Here is a 23349-nt window from a genome sequence, read left to right as displayed (position 1 = left end):
AAGGAAACAGAATGCCATTGAAGATATCAAAATGGAGCTATAGCAAATAGAGGTAGTAGATGTTGTAAAAAGAATCCCATGGGTCAGGCAGAAAAAAGTCCACGCAACCTCTTTAGTCCCTCCCACCTCAAATGCTTCTGGAGTGTACACACACACACACACACACACACACACACACACACACACACACACGAGGAGGCCTCTCTGCACCTATGAGTTATATTTATTATATAATGTATCCGTTTACAAACACTTGTTACTCTCTGGGTTAGTAATTCTAAGTCCTTGGAGTGTAAGAACCTCATTTCTATAACCCACCCTTTGTTCTGCCATGTGGACAGAGACTTTATAAAAAGGCACTTGATAAAAACCAAGAACTTCGAACACCGAACTAACGGCCCGAGAGTCACCAAGCTTAGTCTTCCCGTGCAAGGAGGAGGAGAGGGGAGAGCTCAGAGGACAGGGGCCGGACACAGGCACACCAGGCTGCTTCCCCCACGCAGATGTGCTATACTGCTCTTCCTCGAGGCTTCCACACCCCTTCCCTCCGCCCCCGCTGTCTCCTCTACCCCTGAGCCCATTCACCTAGTCAACTTGTATTCATTCACTCTTCAACTCTGCTCAGTCCTCAACCCAGATCAGACTCTTCTGTGCGACAATCTCAGAGAACCATGTTCCTCATCTTGGGAGAACTTGTCTCAGTTTATAACTGTATGCTCATTAGGAGGACTGTTGATTAAAGTCTGTCTCGTCCTCCAGAGAATCAGCTCTGTGATAGCAGGGACTGTTTCTGCCCATCCCTGTATCCTAGAAAAATGCCCACCACAGAGTAGATGCTCAATAAAGTATTTGTTGCTGGAATGAACAAATGAACAATGTAACCATCTCTTCCTACCTACTTCATACTCCCAACTACTAAACTTTATCATTTGCTGGCTCCATAATCTTAAGCAAATTACTCAACGTCTGAAAAATGGAAAAATAACACCTTCCTTGTAGGGCTGCTGCAAGGATACATTTTCATATAGTGCATGACACATAATAGTAAATGTTAGCCACTATTACTACTATACTCCCAAACTGAACACCATGGCCTTACCAAGGATTTCCATCGTTCCACCCCCAATTTCTACCAATTTGTCAAATCTTCTCTGCCAGCTGCCAACTACCGACATGTTAGGTAAGTCTTAGTTGAGTCATCATCTTTATCTTACTGATAAAGAAGAGGAAGAACACTGAAGGCTTCACCATTGGATTTGGGGATTTTTGTAAGATACAAGCATAGTATATGGCACATCGCATCACACAACACAAATAAATTTAAACCAGGGGGTAAAAAGGAAGAGAGTGGAAGAGAGCAACGGAAAAGAGATGAAGCAAGGTGAGCTGGAGAAGATAAGAAGCTTTAACCAGAGGCTCAGAAGACCTGGATCCTAATCCTGGCTTCTCTCCAAGGCTACGTGATCTTGAACACATCCCTTCCCTCCAGGGGCCCTATTTTTCCCATCCATACAACAAGAGGACTGGGATCGATGACCTCTGAGACACCTTCTTGGTCTAAACTTTAATAATGATGTCTAAAAATCCTCAGGGTCAAAATGAGTGGTGTACAAGTTAATTTTCTTGGCACCTTTTGAATATTTAATCTGACCAGTGTCCTTGAATAAAACATCCACTCTAATATCAAAGATCACTAATATGATTAACGATTTTTATTGAAGTCTAGTTGATTTACAATGCTGTGCCAATCTCTGCTGTACAGCAAAGTGACTCAGTTTTACATATATATGCTTTTTTTTTTAACTGAAGTACAGTTGATTTACAATGTTATGGTTACCAATTTTAAAATTTGGGAACTTGGCTGTATATCTTGTTTGTTTGTTTGTTTTTGTAAAATTTCCCAAGTCTCCAAAGTTGTATCATGAATAATATCACATAACAAAAGGTCTGGAATTTTTTTAAGTTAATACAGGAATAAAATTTCCAAACATGAGATGTCCAACTAAAAAGAAGAGAAGAAGCAGCCTGCAAAGAGATTGAATAAAAACATAAGGGCCTGGGGAGAATTATTTATTGAGAGTCGACTCTGTGTAAAACTCTATTTTAGGCACTGCCATGAAGTTATATAATTTAATCAACACTGAATGATTAGTGTGAATTCCATTTTACAGAAAAAGAAACAGGTCACAGAGGTTAAATGACCTGTTCAAGATCACACAGCTTGGAAGTGGCAAAGCTGCAATAATGATGATGATAATAACAATAACTAATGTTTTGAGAGCACTTACTTCATGCCAAACTCTTTACATGGATTGTCCCGTTTAGTCCACAAAAACAGCCCGTGAGAAGGCATTATTATAATCCTCACATTACAGGGGAGGAAACTGAAGCATAGAGGGAGGTAAAGTCTCAAGCTCAGAGCCTCCAGGTGCCCCCAGTCGGTGCCCCCAGTCACTGCCCTGCAGGGGGCCCACCAGTCCATGTGACCCCAGCTCCACTTTCCATTGGCCCACACTGCCTCTTTAAAAGTGGACAGTCCCAAGGACTTCTGGAGGTTGTTCAGAGTCACAGGGACACCTGTGTGGGCTAGGGGCACAAAGACAGCCCGGCCAGATCACTAAGGGAGCATCACCCTCGGCCTATACAGCAAAGATCAGAGTCCTAAGACGTGCCAGGCACTCTACACGGCTGCTCCATTTTCACCACTCACTTTATTAGCTGTCAAATCAGGGGCACTGGCGAGAGAAGTCCAGGCAGACTGCACCTGAGGAGCCCCTGGACCAGCTGTAGGACTGTCTGTATCACGCAGGATGGGGGCTTCCCAGACAAAAGCAGGGAGGACTGGCTTCTTCTTCAAACCTGGGGAGGGCATCTCAGGAAGCCCTGGTCCTAGATTGTTTGTGTATTTGGCTCCCTCGCCCTCCACAAGCCCCTCCCTCCAAGCACCTCGGTTCTCTTAGCGCTGGGTGACTGCCCCTTTGCCAAGGGCCTGCTCCACTTCCTCCCTCCCAGGCCTCAGGGTTGTGCTGTGCCCCAGCCTGCACTGCTGGTCGGCCTGCTTGTTCCACCCACAGAATTCCTTCTCATCCTCGGGGCCTGGCTCAAAAGCCACTGCCTCCCTGAAGTATTCTATTATCCCCTAGTCAGAATAGGCCGTCCGTTCCTTAGGAGCCACTGGCATGGTGCTTGTACCCCTGTTCTAACTACTATTCTATGCCACCAAATATAAGCTCATTTGATGACATGTCTTACATTGCCCACTGTCTTAGTCAAGGTTCTCCAGAGAAACAGGTTCTATAGAGCAAGATTTATTATAAGAAATTGGCTCACATGATTATGGAGGCTGGCAAGTCCAAAACCTGCAGAGCCGATGTCCAAGTTCAAATGCTGTCAGGCAGGAGAATCCTCTCTTACTCAGAAAAGGGTCAGCTTTTGTTCTATTCAGGTCTTCAACTGATTGAATGGGGCGCACCCACATTAGGGAGGGCAATCTGCTTTACTCATTCTACTGATGTAAATGTTAATCTCCAAAAAGACCCTCACAGAAACACGCAGAACAACATTTACTAAATATCTGGGCACCCGTGGCCCAGTCAAGGTGACACATAAAATTAACCATCATATCCACTGAGGGGTAGAGAACAGTGATCCTTCCTTATGTTGTCTGTATTCCTCACAGCACCTAGCATAGGGCCTGACCCAGAGCAGGTGCTCAGTGTTTGCTGGAAGGAAAAAGAGTCACAGGCATTGCTCTTACCACAAGCTTTTATGTGCCACCAAGGATGTCAGAGACCATCCCCTCCAACTACCCAAAGAGAATACAAAACTAAGGAAAACAAATGACTCTTCACACAGACAACTCCGAAACAGAGCCAGGCACTCTCAATATTCAACAAATAGTTACTGAGTACTTTCTATAGGCCAGGTGCTGTCCCAGGTGCCAGGGGCCACAACAGTGAATGAAACAGACAAAACTCCCTTCCTTGGCGAAGCTTACATTCTAGCAGGGGGAAGACAGACAATGGACAAAAATCACATAAAACATATCCCCTGGCAAACGACTTTAAGTGCTATAAAGACAAAGTAGGAAAAGGAGACAGGAAGAGCTGGGGAGGGAGGTGGAGGCCCAGGACAGGTGCCCAGCTCCCCACTTCCTGTCCAGGGCTTTTTGTCTATAGCACACCACGTTTCTTAAAGGAAGAAACTTAAATTGAAGAGTCCTCACCCGACTCCTGAAGGGACAGTGAGACTTGTTCTAACTACCTCTCAGGACTATGATGAAAAGGGAGACAATAAACATGAAAGCACTTTATAAACTCTAAATAGAGGTGCTGGAAATATCATGACTATCACTCTTTCTCTAAAGCCAGTTTGCAAAGAACCATCATGAGAGGCTGGACCGTGAGCCCCTGACCTGAGGGGCTCTGGCCCCTGCTCTGGCCCAGTGCTTGGGCTTCCTGCTCCTCCAGGAGCCCAGCGGCACATCAGGCTGCCAGTCACACCTAGCAGTCACTTGGCACCCAGAGAAAAAACATCCCTGATTGAGGCCGGTGCCTCTGCAGATGTTTCCCAACTCATTTCACATTCCAACTCCCAAGCTTCTTCGCACACTTTTAGACTCTTATTAATAACACTTTAAAATGTAGATTGCTGCCTAATCTTAGCTGCGTAATTAAAAAAATAATCTTGCTTCTCTCCCTCCCGGCAAGAAAGGAAACCATACCCCAGGGCCTCTGCAGCTAAGAATCACACCCTGCAGAAAAGCTAGCAGGAGGCTGCAGGTGGGGGTGGGGAGGACGGCGGGAGGGAATGGGGGGAGTTGAAGCCAAGAAGCAAGTCTAATCCTTGATTTTGGAGAAAATGAAAACGAGGCTGAAGGAGGCGAGGGGTTTGCCCGAGGACACACAATGTATTTTGGCAAAGCCAGAACCCGAATCCCAGTTACCTGCTTCCCAGGAACCTCCGTCCACTGCTTCGTGGGGGGAGGAGAGGAAGAAGGCAGATGTGAAGTCCTTGAAGAGTAGGAACCTGTACTTGTGTCATTCTCCGTGAGCACTGCTCACTGCACAAGGAGAAACAGCTACAGGTCTCAGATGTTCAAGATGATTATGGGAACAAGGCTCAAAATTCTTGACATTCAGTTCAGACTCACAGACCACCAGAGCAGGAAGGGACCTCAGAGTACTCTAACCCTACCGTCTGCTTCTGCTTCAGCTGGGAAAAGTGCAGCCCAGTAAGGAAAGTAACTGACTTACACAAGGTAAGGTAGCAGTGGGTTAGAAGCAAAGCAAGACTAGAACCCAGGTCACCCTGACTTCTAGCACATTCTACTCACAGCTTCTTAGAAAAATACGTCAACCTCTCAAAGCTTCAACTGCCACCTGCATTAGCTAATTACCAAAGGCCTCCTGGGCTCCTTGGCATAAAAGAGCAGAGACAGGCAAGGTCCACACGGCTCCTCACTGCCTGCTTCTCTAGCATGGCTTCTTGGAAGGCCCAAGAGCAGGGTAATGGAAAGACACACATCTCTACCCCCATCGCCTCAGGGTTCTCCTCTCCCCACCTAGTCCTGGACTTTGCCTTCAATTGCTGTCTCTTGCAAAAGATCATCAGCAGTTTCCATCTCTGTGAAGTTACAAAAAAAGAAGAAAAAAGGCCAAGCACTGAGCCCAGCTGTTGGTGAAGCTGCGTTTTCCACTGATGACTATGACTCACAGTGCCCGAGCTGGAGGCTGGAGCTGGGAATGAGACTTGGGTGATTGGGCACAGCCAAGGGAAAGCCGCAGTTCCTAAGCACGCCTGGGCCTGCAGAGATGCGCTGCCTGAGTCCCTTGGGTAAAGTCCCAGCACCTGGCTGTGGGCACACAGCGCCCCCTGCAGACCATCCTGAGGTCCAGCAGGACCAGGAGCAGGGCCAGTGCATTCTGCAAAGCTCACCATGGTATCCAAGCTGTCATGTTAGGAAACCAGGGTCCCACCTCCAAAACCCCAAGAGATCCCCCAATACTCTTTGCATCCTTGGCTTCCAAAGAGAAACTGGCTGTTAGTTAACGGGAGGCCCAGATTAAGATCTTCAAGCAGGGAGACAGAGGTTGCCCCCATCCTTGGGTGGGCAAATAATTCACCCAGGGGTAGGAGCAAGGAGGGGAGGGAGCCTGTCCCGGATGCCAGTTTGTGGTCAACCAGTGAGAATGTCTTGGGACATGACTCTGGATGGTGCCTCTCAAATTTCCTCTAACCCCACCCCTGGGAACTGTCCCAAGTTCTTCAGGAGAGTTGAGTATAAAAGACCTATTGGGGCCTTAAGAGAGCTGCACTCACAGATGGGGGGAACTCTCCCACCCCCACCTGTAAGGACCCTGCGAGAGCGAGAACAGAGCAGCAGGACAAGGTCAGGAGGAGCCTGTGGAAGTGACGCCCACCCACTGTCAGTGGTCTGGGGACTTGCCACTTGCCTCAAGCAGTGGCAGTAAGGGGCACCACCAGAAGAGGCCATAAGGAGAACCTGTTATGATCAAGCACCCATCAGGAAAGGGAAGATAATCAGACCTGGAGTCCCAGTAATTTCAGTGAAAGGGGCCCTGCAGGTTACATTCAAATTGCTCATCTGGAGGTCCAAGGCCTCGTGGTGTGAAGGGCCATCAGGCCAGATCCATGGTGAGACAGCCTGTATTTCCTTCCCTTCCACATCTGATCTCTCTCCCACTCTGCTCCCGGATCCCATCTGTCCCTCAGGCCCCAGAAAAAACACACTTTACCAGCACCCCACCCACCAAGAAATTCCACCAATGCGACCTTCTATAAAAACCTGACTGGGTTTAAGATGACCTCCGAGGCGTTCACGTTGAGTCCCACTAGAGATGGTGAGCACCAAAGCTACAGTGCCTTCCCTGGAGAGGCTGACTTTTCCATGGCCAGGGACTGGGAAAGGCATCTGCTACACAGGATTTTTCATTTCATAGGATCAGCTCCAACCAAATCAGCAAAGCACTGTTACTATGGACCATCTGCCAGGACCCGGAAACAGCCCTGTTACATAAAGGGGCTGGTGTAATGAAATTTATTAAACTGGATTCTTCCTTCCTCCATAAAGGAGACGAAGCAATTACAGTCTCTCTTAGGAGAGGCACTGCAGGGCAGTGGAGGAGCCCTGGGCTAGAGACCCCTGGGTTCTAATCCTGGCCCTGCCTCCATTAGCTATGGGACCGTCTCCCTGGGCTTCTGGTTCCTCAAATTTCAAATAAGGATGAGACGGTCCCTTCCAGCATTAAAAGTCCATGACTTCTTATTGTTTTCACCAAAATGGCAAACAAAGTAAGCATACTTTGATATTAATTTTGTACTGTAGAGTTAATTTTCTGAAGAAGAGCAGTGCCTTCATACTTGCAGGCTAAAGGAGAAAAGTGCTAAGCGGAGCCCCCGACCCAGGGGCTGGCTGGAGGAAGATACACAGAGGAGGAACCAGAGGTTAGTACCTTCTATCACCCAGGCAGGAAAGGCCCAAGCGAATCACAGAGAGCTCTCTGGGAAGCAGTACAGTGTTGTCAATGATCCCATTTGTGCACACAGTACTTTGCATGCACAAAGTGCTTTCACATCCAGGATCTTACTTGATCCTCACAATGTCCTCCGGTAGACAAGGTGACACTGCTGACCCCATTTCACTCTGAGCAAGGTAAGGCCAAGTAACTAGGCGGGCTGAGTCCATGTCTCTCAAGCTCTCTCCAGTTTCCTCACACGTAAAATCGGGAAGGAGCCTTGCTCGGCAAACTTTGTGTAAGGATTAAAGAGATGATTTTGCAAATCCCTGGCAGAACGTCTGGCACACAAGTGCGTCCTTGGTAAACATGAATAACCCTTCCCCACACCCTCCATCTCCTCGGGGAGGTGTGGGAGAAACCCTGAAGCTGCTCATCTTCAGGCCCTTATGAAACGCTTCAAGACGGAAGGAAACGCAACCTTCCCTGTGGCCTGAGACAGCTCCCCAGAGGGTGGACCAGTGAGCCAGGTAACTCCAGTCTCTACCAGTCTCGGCCTTTCTAATGGTTGCCCAGGTCATGGGGGAGAGGGTCCTCCTGGGAATCCAGAGTACCTCAAAATCAGCCACAGAGAGACCTGAGTAGAAAGCAGCCTGTAAGAGCTGCCCCGAGGCAGGGCCCCCCCTCCCTTGTTCAAATATATCACCTCTACCCCGAAACCTTCAGCTGCTCCTCGCACTGCTCACAGAATAAAGCCTGAATAAGGACCCATGCCTGTTATTCTTGAGGGATTCCAGTCCCTTCCGATCCTCTCTGGCACCATGTTAAGCAAACCACGCCAGGGTGCACTTCCCACTTCTATACCTTTGTTTCCAGGATTCCTTCTGCCTGGAATGCCCTGCCCTCACCTCAGCTATTCAATAAATATTTGTTGAATAATAGAGTGAAGGCATTAAGGAAGGAATGTGTGAATGAGTGAATGACATGAAATATACCCCCACTGAGGCAGCCAAATTAGGGATTATGATTCTCGTTTAACAGATGAGGAAATTCAGGCCCAGAGAGGTTACTGACTTGCCTAAGATCACACAGCCAACAAGCAGCCAAATTAGAACTTGAACCTGGCTCTTCAGGGCTCTTTTGGCTACCTCAGGCTTCCTCCTAAGGTAAAGTCACACTTAGATTAGGAAAAAGCTGATCCAAGATTCCTCAAAATGGGCCGCTTTCATCTTGGCACACGTCCGAGAGCACTTTAAGGCACTGGCTGTCACTATGATTATTGAGAGTTCCCGTGAGACAGGCAAGGTCCCCTGAGAAAGGGCAAGCACAGTGCCATCTGTCAAGAACCTAAAAATGATGGCGCAATTACAGGCCGGTCACTTAATGCTCACTTTTAGAGAGCTCCTGGAACAAATCAATCCCCACCAGGAAAGAGGAGGAGGGTTCTTTGAATGGAAACTCAGCCCTCTTGCCAGGGACCTCCGAGCCCTTACCAGAACCACCCTGTGAACTCGCAGCATGGCCGGTGCTCCAACCCCCTGCCCCAGGGACAGATGGGGCAGCCGAGACCCCACAACCCTAGGGCACCAGGCATCACTGTCAGCCTCAGGGAGCTGAAGCTCTCTCTGCCCTGGACCTCTCCAAGAAGGTGGGAAGAGGGCAGGGCCACAGGCCAGTCTCCTGAGTACAGCCACTGAAAACGGCATCGCTCCCACATCCGAAAACTGCAGCCACTCCATGCAGCTAACCCTCATGGAGCCCTTCTTCTATGCCAGGGGAGATCCAGGGGGGATGAAACAGACCAAGTCCCTAACCCGTGGGGCTCGCACCTGGTGAGGGGAGAACGACGACAAAAGAGTAAACAAACAATGATACTGTAGTTTCAGGCAGTGAAAACTGCTCTGGTGGAAAATAAAGCTGGGCGCGGAGTCGAGTGGGTCCGAGACAGGTGGAGGTAGTCACTTTCAGTGGGGTGCACAGCGAGGGCCTCTATGGGAGGCCCTCTATGGGCAGAGTGATGGGAATGTGGCAGTCGCTACATGGGTGGGGCTCAGGGAGACCAGTACTCCTGGCAGAGGGAACTGCTGTGGTCCAGATGCAGAGAGGAAAGGTAATTGACCTCTTCTCAGAAGGCCTTCTACCGCCAGACACCACCCCCGAACCTGCTCCACAAATACCTGCCCTTTACTGCTTCACAGGCCTCCTCCCCGCAGCAGCCCACCACAAGCTTTCTCCACAGAAGAGAGAAACATATGTGTTCCTCCCTGCCCTCCAGTCTGGGAGTCGCTTGCTACATTTCCAGTGCAGTTGCTTTGAGGGGAGGTGGCATGAGGAAGTGAAATGAGTCTGACCTTTGACATCAAACAGAGCATGGTTCGAGTGTCTACTTGGTTAACTAGCTGTGTTACTTTAGACAAGCCACTCAGCCTCTCTGAGCCTCAATTTCCTCACCTGGACTGCAGGGGAAATGAACCCTACCTCAGAGAGTTATGAGAGTACGTAAGTGGCAGCACCTGGCAGAGCACCCAGTACACGGTAAGTGCTTGGCAAAGATTGGTTCCCTGCCCTACTCTGACCCCCTTGGAAATTAAAAAAAAAATTTTTTTTGTTCAACCAACTGTGCTAACTTACTGCAATGTACCTCTGGCAAGGCCCATCTGTTGGGTGTGGGGACTCCGAGATGACCCTTGACGAAGAGGAGGGCCCTGAACCAGAGGACAACTGGGCAGATGGGAGGGGAGCAGAAAAGACAAAGGACACCATCCTTACTGCAGGTGGGAGGGTGGAGATCATTAGGACCAGACGCTCAAAGAAACCACAATCAAGGCAGACAGTTAACTACTGTCCCCTTCCCTTCCCACCTCCAGCTCACTGGCCCAGGGCCCAGGCTCTTGCCTCCTGACTCCTCCTGTGGGGCAGCCAGCTAGAGGCCAAACCCATCTCAGTTCTTCTAACAAGCGAGGAGATTAACTCACAGGGAGACCTTAGGTAACCTCCTTCCTTCTCTGGGCCTGGTAGTGACCTCTGGGGTCCTTTCAGCTCTGACCTTGCTAATTCTGACTCTGGATGCTGGCCATACCGGCCTCACCCATAAGGCTATCTGCCTACCCACTGCTGCCATCTGGTGGCTCTCCGGGCCCAGCTGCACTCGGCTTTGGCCAGGCTCTCTGCAAGCCCCTTATTCGAGCGCACCTACTTCAAAGGGTGAATCTTGCTTCTGCTGCAGCTGGACACACACTGCACTCCTCTGGACCACAGATCAATGGGTATTTGTTGCCAAACACGAAAACCAAAAATAACCCCAGAACTTCATCTCTCTAGCAGAGATGACACAGCTGCAGCTGAGAGCCTGACCTCCCTGCCCAAACAGAGGAAGTAACCTGCCCAAGGTCGCACAGCTGCCTGGCTCCCAGACCAGCGCCCAATTCTGCTTTACCACAATGCTTAGGGCTGGTGGGCACCCTGGAAACCAAAAGTACAGTCAGCCCAGGGTCAAGTAAACAAAACCTTTGGAAGGTGGGAATCAAACTGTCAGGATTCCTTGCAAACCTCAAGAAATGGTAAGATAAGACATGTGAATATGTGAGCAGTGCCTGCAGAAATTCACTGGAAATAACAAACTGGAGGTGGCCAGGGTACCTCCTGACCTTGGAGGGCATCATTCACGAGGGCGCCTGCAGGTCTTCTGTAAACCAGTCTCCAAGCACCACCACAGCCTGGATCCTAGGCTAGGCAGACCGCCAGAGGGCGACAGAGGGTGAGGAAAACACACACGTAGCATCAATGGGTTTGCATGGGCTTCCCCCACCAGACACTGCTCCTCAGGGTCGAGTTCTATCTTTTCTTCTCTATCTCCAGGCCTCTTGGCACCTGGCCAGAGGAGCTGGGTAAACCTGTATACAGGCAGATCCCTCAGATTCCTGCACAACCATGGGAACTGTCCACGCTCTGTGGATTCAACTGATCACACTCTTGGCTCTGTCTGCAGCCTTCTTCTAAACCCTGTAGTACAGACCCTGAAAAAAATACTGTGTGACTTCAAGTAGGTCACTTGCCTTTTCTGGACTCTATTATCTCACATCTGCATAACTGAGTTCTGCTGGATGATCTTCAAAGTCCTTTTAAATCTAAAATTCTAGAATTTGAAACCAAATTGAGGCAAATCAAAGCCACTCTTCACCTGCTGAGCAAATAGGACAGTGAGAAAGGGGGAAGTAGCCAAACAATGCTTCCCTCTAGTGGTGTAACACTGTCACTACACCCTCTCAGCTCGGCCCTATAACTCAACTCCACTCCATCCTACCCTGAACTCTGAACCGGAGAAAGCATCTTACAGCTAGGCAGCTAAGCGCAGGTACAGCGGAGCGAGACAGAAAGAAAGGACGCCAGGCTCAAGGAACCAATGAGGCCTCTGAGCTGGTTCCACAACAGTGGAGAAATTCTCCATCTTTAGGAATGAGTGTATCTTGGAGCTCAAAGGACCTTTTGTGACCTCCAATTCCCCTCTCCAGATGAGGAAACCAAGGCTCAGGGATGTTCAGAAGGGACTTGCCTGAGGTCACAAAGCTGACTCATGACTGAGCCAAAAATAGATCCCCGCTTTCCTGCCTCCTTCAGCCTCTTGCCTCTTTTCCATGCAAACTCTCAGATGAGGTCCATGGAAGTGATGTGTCAAGGGCGTATATATACACAGGAATACACCAGCAAAGAGGCCAGTTCCCTGCACTGAGAAAGTTTATTCATTAACTCTTATGGGGGATATAATCAGACTGCAAATTACATATTCAGCATAGAAAATATAAAAGAAAATAAAATTCACTCATAATCCCACCAATCAGAGATAATACTCTGCCATATTTCCTCCTGGTCTTTCTAGGTAAACATTCTTTTTGGAAAAAAAAAATTAGAAGTTGTATTGTAGTACCTTATTGTAACCTACTCTTTTTACTTACCTTATCATGAGCACATTCCTCTGTCATTAAATATCCTCCTAAAACATTCTATTTAGGGGCTATATATTCCAACATACCATATATTCCAAATTTGTACCATAATTTATTTAACCAGTTCCCCCTACAATTTCATTTGTTTCCATGTATTTGTTTTTGTCATTATAAATTAGGCTGCAATGAATGGTATTATACTTAATCTCCCAATGCACCCATAATAATTTCCTTAGGCCCGTTTTACTTTTTTTTATAGGATGAAATTTCAGAGCTGGAATGGCCTTTGGATATCATTATGTCCACAACCTCCTATTGTCCAGATGGGAAGAAGGGGACCAGAGAGTTCTGTGTCTTGCCAGAGGACAAAGAAAGCAACAGAACCAAGTCCCAAACTCTCCACCCATTAAAATGGGACCTTCCCAAAGGATTTCACACCCTTTCCTGACTACCCTCTCCCACACTGACTTCCCCTTCCCCTGAAACCCTAGAGCCTTCAGAGTCTAGGCCACTCCTCTGGCTCTGCCATATTTTTTCATTCTTCGACTAAATATTTCTTTTGTTCATCCAACTATAAACTTCCTGAAGGCAGTTCTGGATTTTATGTTTCCTTGTAGTCTGTAGCATAGTGCTATATGTATCTAGGTAAGCATTCCACAGATACCTTCTGAAGGATCAAGGATAACTAGGAATTTTCTTCCTTACTGCTTGGGAGAATCACTGGTAAAAGCTGGAAAAAAATGTTTCTTTGAAAAGCAAAAGTTTAGTTCATGGGTTAGAGCATTCTGAGATACATACTACTTGGACTCAGAGTAGCAGGCTTGGGGACAACTCTGCCCAACTATGTGAACCAAGGCAGTGCAGTTAACCAATTAGGGACTTGTCTGGAAAGCAAGGATAATAACACCCATCTTGCCACCTTCAGATGAGAAAATGGAGATGAAAGCACTTTACAGTGATAAAAGTGGCCCACAAGAGCTATGACTGCTATTGTATTATCATAAATGGAAATGTGGCTGCCTCTGTGAATCCTGGGATGGCCTCCAGACCCACGCTCCTGGAGCACCATCTCGTAATTTCTACTCTGCACACAACTCCATTAAGGGAATCTCTGGCTACACATTTCAGGTAAGAATTAGTGTTTTCTTGAAGCAGAATTTCACATACAGAAGGAACTATTATTCCTGGTTCAAGTCGCTGGGTGTGAGCAGTTAAGCCATCCACATTTCCTCCTCATCTCTGGAGAGAAAGTGACAAGGCGGAAAGAGCACTAGACTGAGGCCATGAGACCCGAGTTTTGTCCTCCCTCCTTCCCTCACGCTCTGTGCTTCCCCCTCTTCAGTCCTCAGTTTCTCCATCTCTAAGCTGAGGGGGTCAGGCCAGACGAGCTCTAAGTTCTCATCCATTCCTGACATTCTAAGGATTCTAGTATAAAAATTAATGGCTTAATAAAAAGAAATGAAATTGAGTTATTTGTAGTGAGGTGGATGGACCCAGAGTCTGTCATACAGAGTGAAGTAAGTCAGAAAGAGAAAAACAAATACCGTACGCTAACACATATACATGGAATCTAAAAAAAAGTGGTTTTGAAGAACCTAGGGGCAGGACAGGAATAAAGATGCAGACGTAGAGAATGGACCTGAGGACATGGGGAGGGGGAAGGGTAAGCTGGGACGAAGTGAGAGAGTGGCATGGACATATATACACTACCAAACGTAAAATTGATAGCTAGTGGGAAGCAGCCGCGTAGCACAGGGAGATCTCAATGCTGACATAAAGGCACTGTCTTGCCTCTTTGCTTCAGTTTTCTCATTTGCCAAGTAAGGAAGTTTCTCTTTCCATTTCTGATTCTCTAAAACTTATAAGACTTTAGGACTTTTTAAGGTGACACTGAAGAGAGTGAAGAATGTCAGGAACTCTGTATTGGGGCCCACTTTTTCAATCCATAGCCTCTGTGAGACCACAAGGCTACTTTGAGATACTGCGTGGCCCAGGGAAAGCATCCAGCATCCCCAAGGCAACCGGGCTGTAAACATTCTGACCAACCCCATGTTAAGATTTGGATCATGTGTAAATCATTCCCCTTGAAATTCTAATAAATCACCAGCAACCAGCACTTAGCATTTGTAAGCATTGATCTTTCTGCACTGGCCAGGAGAGTCCTGAATCAACCTGTTACTGATCCAGAGACATTCAGATCCAGGCCTACGGAGACCTCTGCTGGAAAGAGAAGATATGGGACATCTGACCTCCTGATCGCTCCAGAGTTTCAAAGGGCAGAGGAAGCCACCGTATACTGAACTGACATGAGCCCTGTCCTGTGCTGGATGCTGGAAGCTGGAAGCTTTGATACACCATCTCATTTAATCCTCATCCAAGGTCAGCAATATTTCCCCATTTTCCTAACGAAGAAATAAGCTCAGAGAAATGAGGCTTATTCATTTGTCCAGCATGCACTGAGTACCTACCTCGGATGTGCCAAGTACTTTGCTAAGCACAGAGGACACGATGCTGAGCAAAACAGACATGGCTCTTTCCCAGATGGAGCTTACAGTCTAGTGGGATGGGAATTAGTTAAAGAACCCTGTAGAAAATAGCGCAGGACTTCCCTGGTGGTGCAGTGGTTAAGAATCCACCTGGGGCTTCCCTGGTGGCACAGTGGTTGAGAGTCCGCCTGCCGATGCAGGGGACACGGGTTCGTGCCCCGGTCCGGGAAGATCCCACATGCCGCGGAGCGGCTGGGCCCGTAAGCCATGGCCATTGAGCCTGCGCATCCAAAGCCTGTGCTCCGCAACGGGAGAGGCCACAACAGTGAGAGGCCCACATACCGCAAAAAAAAAATAAGAAGAAGAATCCACCTGTTGAGACTTCCCTGGTGGCGCAATGGTTAGGAATTCGCCTGCCAGTGAGGGGGACACGGGTTCAATCCCTGGTCCGGGAATATCCCATGTGCCGCGGAGCAGCTAGGTCCATGTGCCACAACTACTGAGCCTGCACGCCACAACTACTGAAGCCTGTGAGCCCTAGAGCCCACGTGCCACAACTACTGAGTCTGAGCACCTAGAGCCTGTGCTCTGCAACAAGAGAAGCCACTGCAATGAGAAGCCCGTGCACCGCAATGAGAAGCCCGCACACCACGATGAAAGGTAGCTCCCACTCACCGCAACTAGAGAAAGACCACTCGGCAACTAAGACCCAACGCAGCCAAAAATAAATTTAAAAAAAAAAAAAAGAAGTAGTAATGTGTTTAAAAAAAAAAGAATCCGCCTGCCAATGCAGGGAACATGGGTTCGAGCCCTGGTCCAGGAAGATCCCATGTGCCGCAGAGCAACTAAGCCTGTGCGCCACAACTACTGGGCCTGCGCTCTAGAGCCCGCGAGCCGCAACTACTGAAGCCTGTGCACCTAAAGCCTGTGCTCCACAACAAGAGAAGCCACCACAATGAGAAGGCCACGCACCGCAACAAAAAGTAGCCCCTGCTCACTGCGACTAGAGAAAGCCCGTGCGCAGCAACGAAGACCCAAGGCAGCCAAAAATAAATAATTAATTAATTTTTTAAAAAAGAAAATAGCACAAAGGAGAGGCTGTAGTGCCCTAAGAGATAAAAGGGAAAAGTGATGAGTCAGGGATGTCAAGGGAAGGCCTCCCTGAGGAGGTGATGACTAAGTTGAGGTCTAGGGGAAAACAAAAAAAGGACGTAACTAAGTCAAAATGAAGAAGGAGAGCAGGGTAAGTGTGGCAAATAGAGGGAACATCAGCTGCAAAAGCACTATAGTGGGAAATCCAGGATCCATTCCAGGTACCAAGGCCAGAGTAGAGGTCAGCCAGAGATCAAGAGCTAGCTCAGTTAGAAACAGGGCTGGAAAGGCAGGCAGAGGGCAGACCACGCAGTGCCTGGTGACCACTAAGGACTACGTCTTTATTGTAAGAGCAATGGGAAGCCACTGGAATGTGACACATGGGTTTGAAAAGATCTTCCAACTGAGGCATGGAGAACAGACTGGGGGGAGAGGGAGCGATGTGGGAAGCTGAGGACACCAGGCAGAGGCCACTGCAGGATCCAGCAAGAAGGTGACCGTGGCCTGCACCACGGTGGTGATGGAGAGGAACTGGCACAATCAGGAGGCTGGCAGAGCTGAGTCACACCTCGGCCTGTCTGACTTCAAAGCCACGCTTCTCTCTACCTTGCCATCTATTCATTCGTTCAGCAATTAGTTACAAATCATCTACTACGTGCCGGGCCTGTGCTGGGGATATAGCCGTGAACAACACAGACACTGCTCTCATGGAATTTACAGTCTAGACATTAAACAAATAAGAATGCAAGTGGATGTATACAATCCATTTTGTAGGAAGAATACAGTTTCGTAGTATGTATACAATCCATTGAAGGAAGAATAGTGTGATCAGAGATTTTAACAGGAAAAATTACCTGTAAGGCCATGATGATCTTATATTGATAATATAAAAGAGCTACGTGCTGGCTGCATGTAAGTGAAAGACCTCAGGAAACTTTGCCTGTCAGACCTGGCCAGTTCATGAGCCCTGAGGGGAGAAGCTGGTGTGTCTCAAGCCCTGCACAGACCCTGCCGAAATAGAAGCCTTTCTAAAAGCAACTGCTAACTCCTTAATGTACTCACACATCCCAAGCATGGGCACCCCCTGTACAGGTATGTACAGCATTTTACAGTTAGTTAGGATCTTTCACACAGATTCATTCATTTGAAACTCACAGCAGCTGTCTGTAGAATGGAGGTAGGTTTTAATACCCTGCATGAGAGAGGAGGAAATTGAGGCCTAGACAGGTGAAGTGACTCAACTAAGGTCACCCAACTAAGAAGGCACACAGATCCACCACCCAGTTCTCACTAGAAGCACTTTGGGCCAGGAACTCATGAATCTCAGAGGAGACAGCTGCAGGTCACCGAGCCTGGATAAAGTCACACAGGAGTCCCATGAAGCTCCTGAGAACAATGATCGGGGACATTAAGCAGCTTGGGAGAGGTTTCTTGAATGCAGCTCCACCAGTCTGAGACACAGGTACCTTGCCAGCTTTCCCAGATTAGAACAGGTTCTCTTGGACTCTTTCCAAGTGCCTCTAATGGAGAAAAGTATTTTTCCATCACAAGCACTGCAGGTAGGCACCAGACTCCTGAAGAGGGAGGACAGAGATTGCATCCCAGATTCCCACATAGACGAACTAAAGTAATCTTGATATCATGTGAACTGCCCTCGCTAAGCACCTACCACTGGGGATGGCAGTCTTGGGCAGCATTTCTTGATCATGGTACCACTAACATTTGGGGCTGGGTATTTCTGTGTCGGGCGGGGGGGGCTGCCCTTGCATTGTAGGACATTTAGCAGCATCCCTGGCCTCTACCAACTAGATGCCAGTAGCACGCCCACCCCCAGTTGTGACAACCAAATATGGCTCCAGACACTGCAAATGTCCCCCAAGGAACAAAGTTGGTGTAGGGATTATGAGATGGGAGAAAGCACAGTCTACTCCCCGTCTCCATCCTAACCCAGCCCAGCCCAGCCCACCTTACTGGACGGATCTGTGGTCACTGCACATAAGCTGTTTTTAATCAATAATACACCCCTAATGTCTTCCAGAACGAGACTGGGGGCAGCCTCTGTGCTGATGTGGCTGCAGGTAGGTCCCAGGAACAATTCTCCACTGGAGCTTATGAAAACAACTAGAGTCAAATAACTCCTTGGCCCAATAATGAGCTGATTTGACCCTGTGAGCAAATCTTGTTCCCATTAAAATGAGCAACTGGGTCTGATTAAACTGGAAGCCCTGGCTGTTTCTTCTCAATGACACCGCGCCAGGGCAAAGGCTTCCACGGCTACTAGGAGGAGGGCAAAACTGGTGAACCAAACAGCAGGAGACTCTCTTCTACCCAAAACTCAGCGCAACAGCCAGGACGCTCTAACATCCCAGCTTTTAACCACTCTGGACTCAGGAGAAAGGGGAAAATAACAAAGTGCATAAACAAGAGATCTGAATTAACAAGTTAATCAAACAGCTGAAACATTACCCAAAGATCATGCTCTCAAGTGGAGGTGGAGACCTGAAGCTGAGCCCCAGAGCAGCTGGGGTGACTCAGACAGTGTCAGGTACATAGGTTCCAACCTCCCACTCTGAGTGCTGGGCTGTTGGCCCAGACGTGGAAATCAGCATGAGTTACAGTGCTGCAAAGCTAGAATCAAAGCAGCAACATCTTTATGTCTTTCATTAGTCAGCTGCCTAACCAGTTAACGGATTTACTGACAGACTCAACTAAACCCACTATGGTTTGGTAGTAAGTGTATTTTACTGCACTGCAATTCTTTGAAGACTGACTAAGCATGAAACGCCTACCTGTTAACACCCAGTGACTCAGACTACTGCTAGTGTCTGTGCCATTCCTGCACACTGACTTAGCTCCACTGCTGCACTGAAATCTGATAACAGGTCTGTCTCCCCTAGTGACAGTGGGCTCCCTGAGGGCAGGATTAGGATCTAGTACAAGGCATGGTACATAAACAGATCCTCACCATCTGTATGATGGACAGATGGATGATAAAGTCTTCTGTTTCTGTACTCTTAGACTTAAGCCTGTCCACACATTGCAGTGGGAAGGCACGGCCCACATCTTTTCTGTTTCTTCAAGGCTTAGCACACTGCTCAAAAGGTTTACAATAAACAAGAACCGATTTGGTTGGACTCTTGAATCCAAAGAGACAAACTGAAGCCTTCTGATCATGGACCAGCGAGTCCAAGGAAAGAAGAAATCCTCGCAGTCTACCCTGCCTCCTATGCATTTGAATATGTTTAGTCTCTTTTAACTAGAAACAGTTTAATGTAGGCAAAGAATACTTTCTCTGCTAGGCACTGGAGATACAGACGTGAGCAAGATGAATATCGTGCCTCCTATCACAGAGCTCACTGTCTGGAGGAGAAGAGAGAGAATAACAATTATACAAATAAGTGGCTATTATGCTCAGGGTCTCTTTAAGAAAAATTTGTCGATGGTCCCAATCTTCAAGCAGTCTGGACTTCTTTGAGGAAAGTCATGATTTTCCTCCAAATGAATGACATCATTAGAGCATCCTCTGAAGCGGTAAATATGGAAAGTTTATTATACACCTTTGTTATATAGGCCTCTGTACCGAAACAACCTTAAAAAAATTTTAAGAACCAATTAAAAGCACCATGGATATAAATACTCATAAGTCTATGTGTTCAAACGTGTAGTATGTGTGACTTACCCAGGATAACTGAAGCTGACCTGAAAACCTACAAAAGTATTGGATTAAGTGACCAGGTATTTGAGAGTCTACAGATCTGTGTGTCACTAACGAGCAGGCCAAGAGCAGGCAAGAGGACTCCTGAGAACCCCTGAAGTTCAGAAGGCCTTGACACGATAATGGTTCTTAAGAATTACAAACTGCTGGTCTGGGAAACTGTGTCAGTCAGCAAGAGCTCTAGGAAGGCTGGGAAGAAGGGAGGCCATGAAAAAACAAACCCCGAGAACAGTGTCAGGAATATGAAGACCAGGCAAGGAGAACTGCCCTAAGATGAGAAATCAACGAAGATATTATCAAGAAAAGATAAAGATGCCAAAAGCTGGATGGCATGGCCTGGTAAGGTAACATCTGAAGGAATATGTGGGATGCTTGAATCAATGTACAAAGTTTGTTAGGGTTAATAAAAATTTAAATCAAAATACCATGCCAGCTATGACTCAAAGTAATGCTTTTGCCTCCATCTTAAAATATTTAACTTAATAGTTTCTGACACCTTTAATTTAGACTCAAGTGAAAATGCAAATACAGTCATCCCTTTAGCTATGACAAGGCAAAGACTCCCCAACAACCTGGACAAATTTCTAGGTGATGTTTGTTGCAGTGGGTTCCTTCACAAAACCTCGTGGACTCTTAGGGCCAGAACGAGTTAACCTAAGCCAGCTTTGCCTTTTTGCGTGTAAACCTGTGATCCAGAGAGGAAAAGCCACATATCTGGCTGATTGCAGAACTAGATCCCAGGTCCTTCCCTTCCCAACCCTTAAAGCATTTCATCAAGTAAGAACCAAACTACCTAATCCCAAGCATTCATAGCTACTTAGACAGCTGTCCCCCAGCTGCTCTTCCCAACCACAAACTCTCTGCCACTCTCACCTGTCTGAGCAACTAGGTGTGTCCACCCATTCCAGACAGCAGCGATCTTTTCATTCTGAAAACAATGTGCTTCTATCTTCTGGGGCACAGGAAGGAAAGCAGCATGGGAAGCCAGTTGCCCATGCTTGTTGCTTCCCCAAACAAACAGCTCTCCTGCATCTTAAACAAACAAAAGGGGGACAAAAGAGGTGAAGGAACATTAGTCCAAAATGATGGAAAATAACCTGTTTGAAAAAAAAAATGTGGTTAAAAGAAGTTGTATTACTCTTAATCCTACATGTTGAATAGAGCAAAACAAGATACCAAATTCATGTATAGCATAATTATACACAAGATTTTTAAAAATTCTTTAAATAGGAAAAAAGGCCAAATGGTCTTAGCAGTTTGTCAAGGAATAGGAATGTGAGTTTATTTTTTCATTAATTCATTCAGCCAAATATTTGTTCAACATCTACCATGTGCAAGACATATGTTTCTCTATTTTCTACATTTTTAAAATAAACGCTTGCATTACCTTTTGTTAGGAAAAAATATATATTAGCTTTTTTAAATAACACGTTAAAAGATAAACTGTTTAAAGCTTAAACTTTATAAACATAAGATGATTTCACTACATGCCCTGTCCAGAAGAAAATATAATGTTATCATATCACATCCACATAGCATTTAAGCTCATTTGAACCTCACAATAATCCTGTGATATAAGCAGGAATGCGACTGACTGACATTGTGATTTAATAGAAAAAGAACAATTTCAGAGTCAAGTGATTCTGGCTTCTATTCTTGGATCTGCTAACTAGCTACTGACCTTGGACAAACCACTTCCTCTCCAAGCCTTAGTTTCACCAGCTGAAGACTGGAGGGGAGGGCGGTTGGTCAAGAAGGGCAGACGATATAACTGATGACACTGTTAACAGGAGAGACTTGTGGGTGACGGCAGCAAACCAGAGGGCACATGCTTGTCCAAAAGGCATTCACATTCAACAAATGTTTAACTGGAAGTCAAACAAAATGGGGCCATAGACCATAATTTGGCTTATAAATCTACAGTTTGTGACTCCTTGGATGATTTCTAAGCACTTTCCCAACCCTAACATTCCAAGGTTCTACACTGCACAGTAAGCACATGGCACACACATGTGGCTACTGAACACTTGGAATGTGGCTAGTCCAAATGAGACATGTTGAAGACAAACAAAGCACAATGGATTGTAAAGACGTAGTGCAAAAAAACCCAAAAGGAGTGTGCCTCATTAGTAAGTTTCATACTGATTACATATTGAAATAATATTTTGGATATACTGGGTTAAGTAAAATAAATTATTAAAATTAATTCACCTTTTTCTTTTTACTTTTTGCAATACGGCTCACATTATATTTCTCCTAGACAGCACTCTTCTAGAAGATAAATTAACCAAGGCTCGGAGATGTTAAGTGACTTTCAAGATCACATAGCTAATGAGGGATCAAGTGGGACCAGAAGCCAGGTTTTTTGCTTCCACAGCATTCTGTGACCTCCCAGTAAAGGTTTACAGTATTGCTTGCCCTGAGGCAGTCTGGTGTATTCTCCAAAACTGATCAGAAGCCAAACAGTATCATTAAAGGATATTAGACCAAGATTCCGGCTTCAAGTCCCAAATCTGCTACTGGATCACTCTGACACGGGGCACATCACTTCACATTCTGGGTCTCTGTTTCATAGAGTCTGAGGGTCTATAAATCAGTGGAGCCTTTTTGTCACCCAGGTGACCTTGCAGCACTGACATTCTGCAGTGCTATACAACGAATTTGGTATATTTCGTGCCTAGAGAGAGGGCAACCTCCCTGGATCTCACCAGGGTGTATGAAGTATGAGGATCCTTTACAAGAGGGCAGAGGACCCCTCAGCAAAGCTTCAACCCATTAAATGGAGTGCTTAGCTACCAAGGTACCACTGACAATGAGCCTGTGTCTGTAATAAGCCTTCATTTATCTTAGTAAGTCTAAATCATCTTTTTTGCAAAGACGAACTGTCTTCCACAGTAATGTAATGCGGATCATTACACTGTTGCATCAGCAGGCAAAACTAAATTCTGCTGCAATGTCAAATAGTTACATAATCTACAACTCCAGAGAGAAGGTCTAAAGAACACTGAACAAAATCCAATGTGTAACAGCTTGAACTAGACCAGGAAAGACGGATATTAATCTTGACCCTTTTTAATTTACTTTCACAATATCCAAAACCAATTCACTTTGTGAATATACTTTAAAAATCACTAAACTGCACACTTTAAAGGAGTGAATTTCATATATGAATTATATCACAATAAAAAATCCAACATCTATGTTTTAAAAACACCATAGTAAAAATGCTCCACATATGAAATAAAAAATAGCTTTACTGATTACAAGAGTTTTTAAGAAATCGATGTTAGCAAGCAACTAGAAGAATCTCTAGGTTGACAAAATACCAGCCATTTCAAATGAATTAGAACAGGGTAGAAATCTCTCAGGACTTCCCTGGTGGTCCAGTGGTTAAGACTCCGTACTCCCAACGCAGGGGGCATGGATTTGATCCCTGGTCAGAGAAGATCCCACATGCCGCATGGCATGGCCGAAAAAAAAAGAAACCTCTCTTAGTCTGTTCTTATTCTCAGAAAAGAATGCCTTCCTCCAATGCTAGTGAGGACTGTGGGGGATGAACTAGTCACTTCTTGTCCTAGGGCCTTCTGCCCCTCTCCCCATAAAAGGAGAGGGGGACCACATGCCAAGAGGAGTCC

At 46.6% G+C, this 23349-nt stretch overlaps 1 protein-coding gene across 9 annotated transcripts in view; it reads right to left on the bottom strand.

Moving 5' to 3' along the window:
- The window catches only part of SERGEF (secretion regulating guanine nucleotide exchange factor), a 238076-nt gene that overhangs the window by 195195 nt on the left and 19532 nt on the right, over positions 1 to 23349 (bottom strand). For all 9 annotated transcript variants that reach the window (XM_060159573.1, XM_060159571.1, XM_060159567.1 and 6 more), the window contains exon 8: positions 20588 to 20746. In XM_060159573.1, coding sequence (XP_060015556.1) covers positions 20588 to 20746 — 159 coding nt within the window. The remainder of the gene's footprint in view (positions 1 to 20587; positions 20747 to 23349) is intronic.

This window comes from Lagenorhynchus albirostris, chromosome 9, assembly GCF_949774975.1.
Source record: "Lagenorhynchus albirostris chromosome 9, mLagAlb1.1, whole genome shotgun sequence".
In the NCBI taxonomy this organism is placed as follows: Eukaryota; Metazoa; Chordata; class Mammalia; order Artiodactyla; family Delphinidae; genus Lagenorhynchus; species Lagenorhynchus albirostris.
This window is presented reverse-complemented; position numbering and strand designations above follow the sequence as displayed.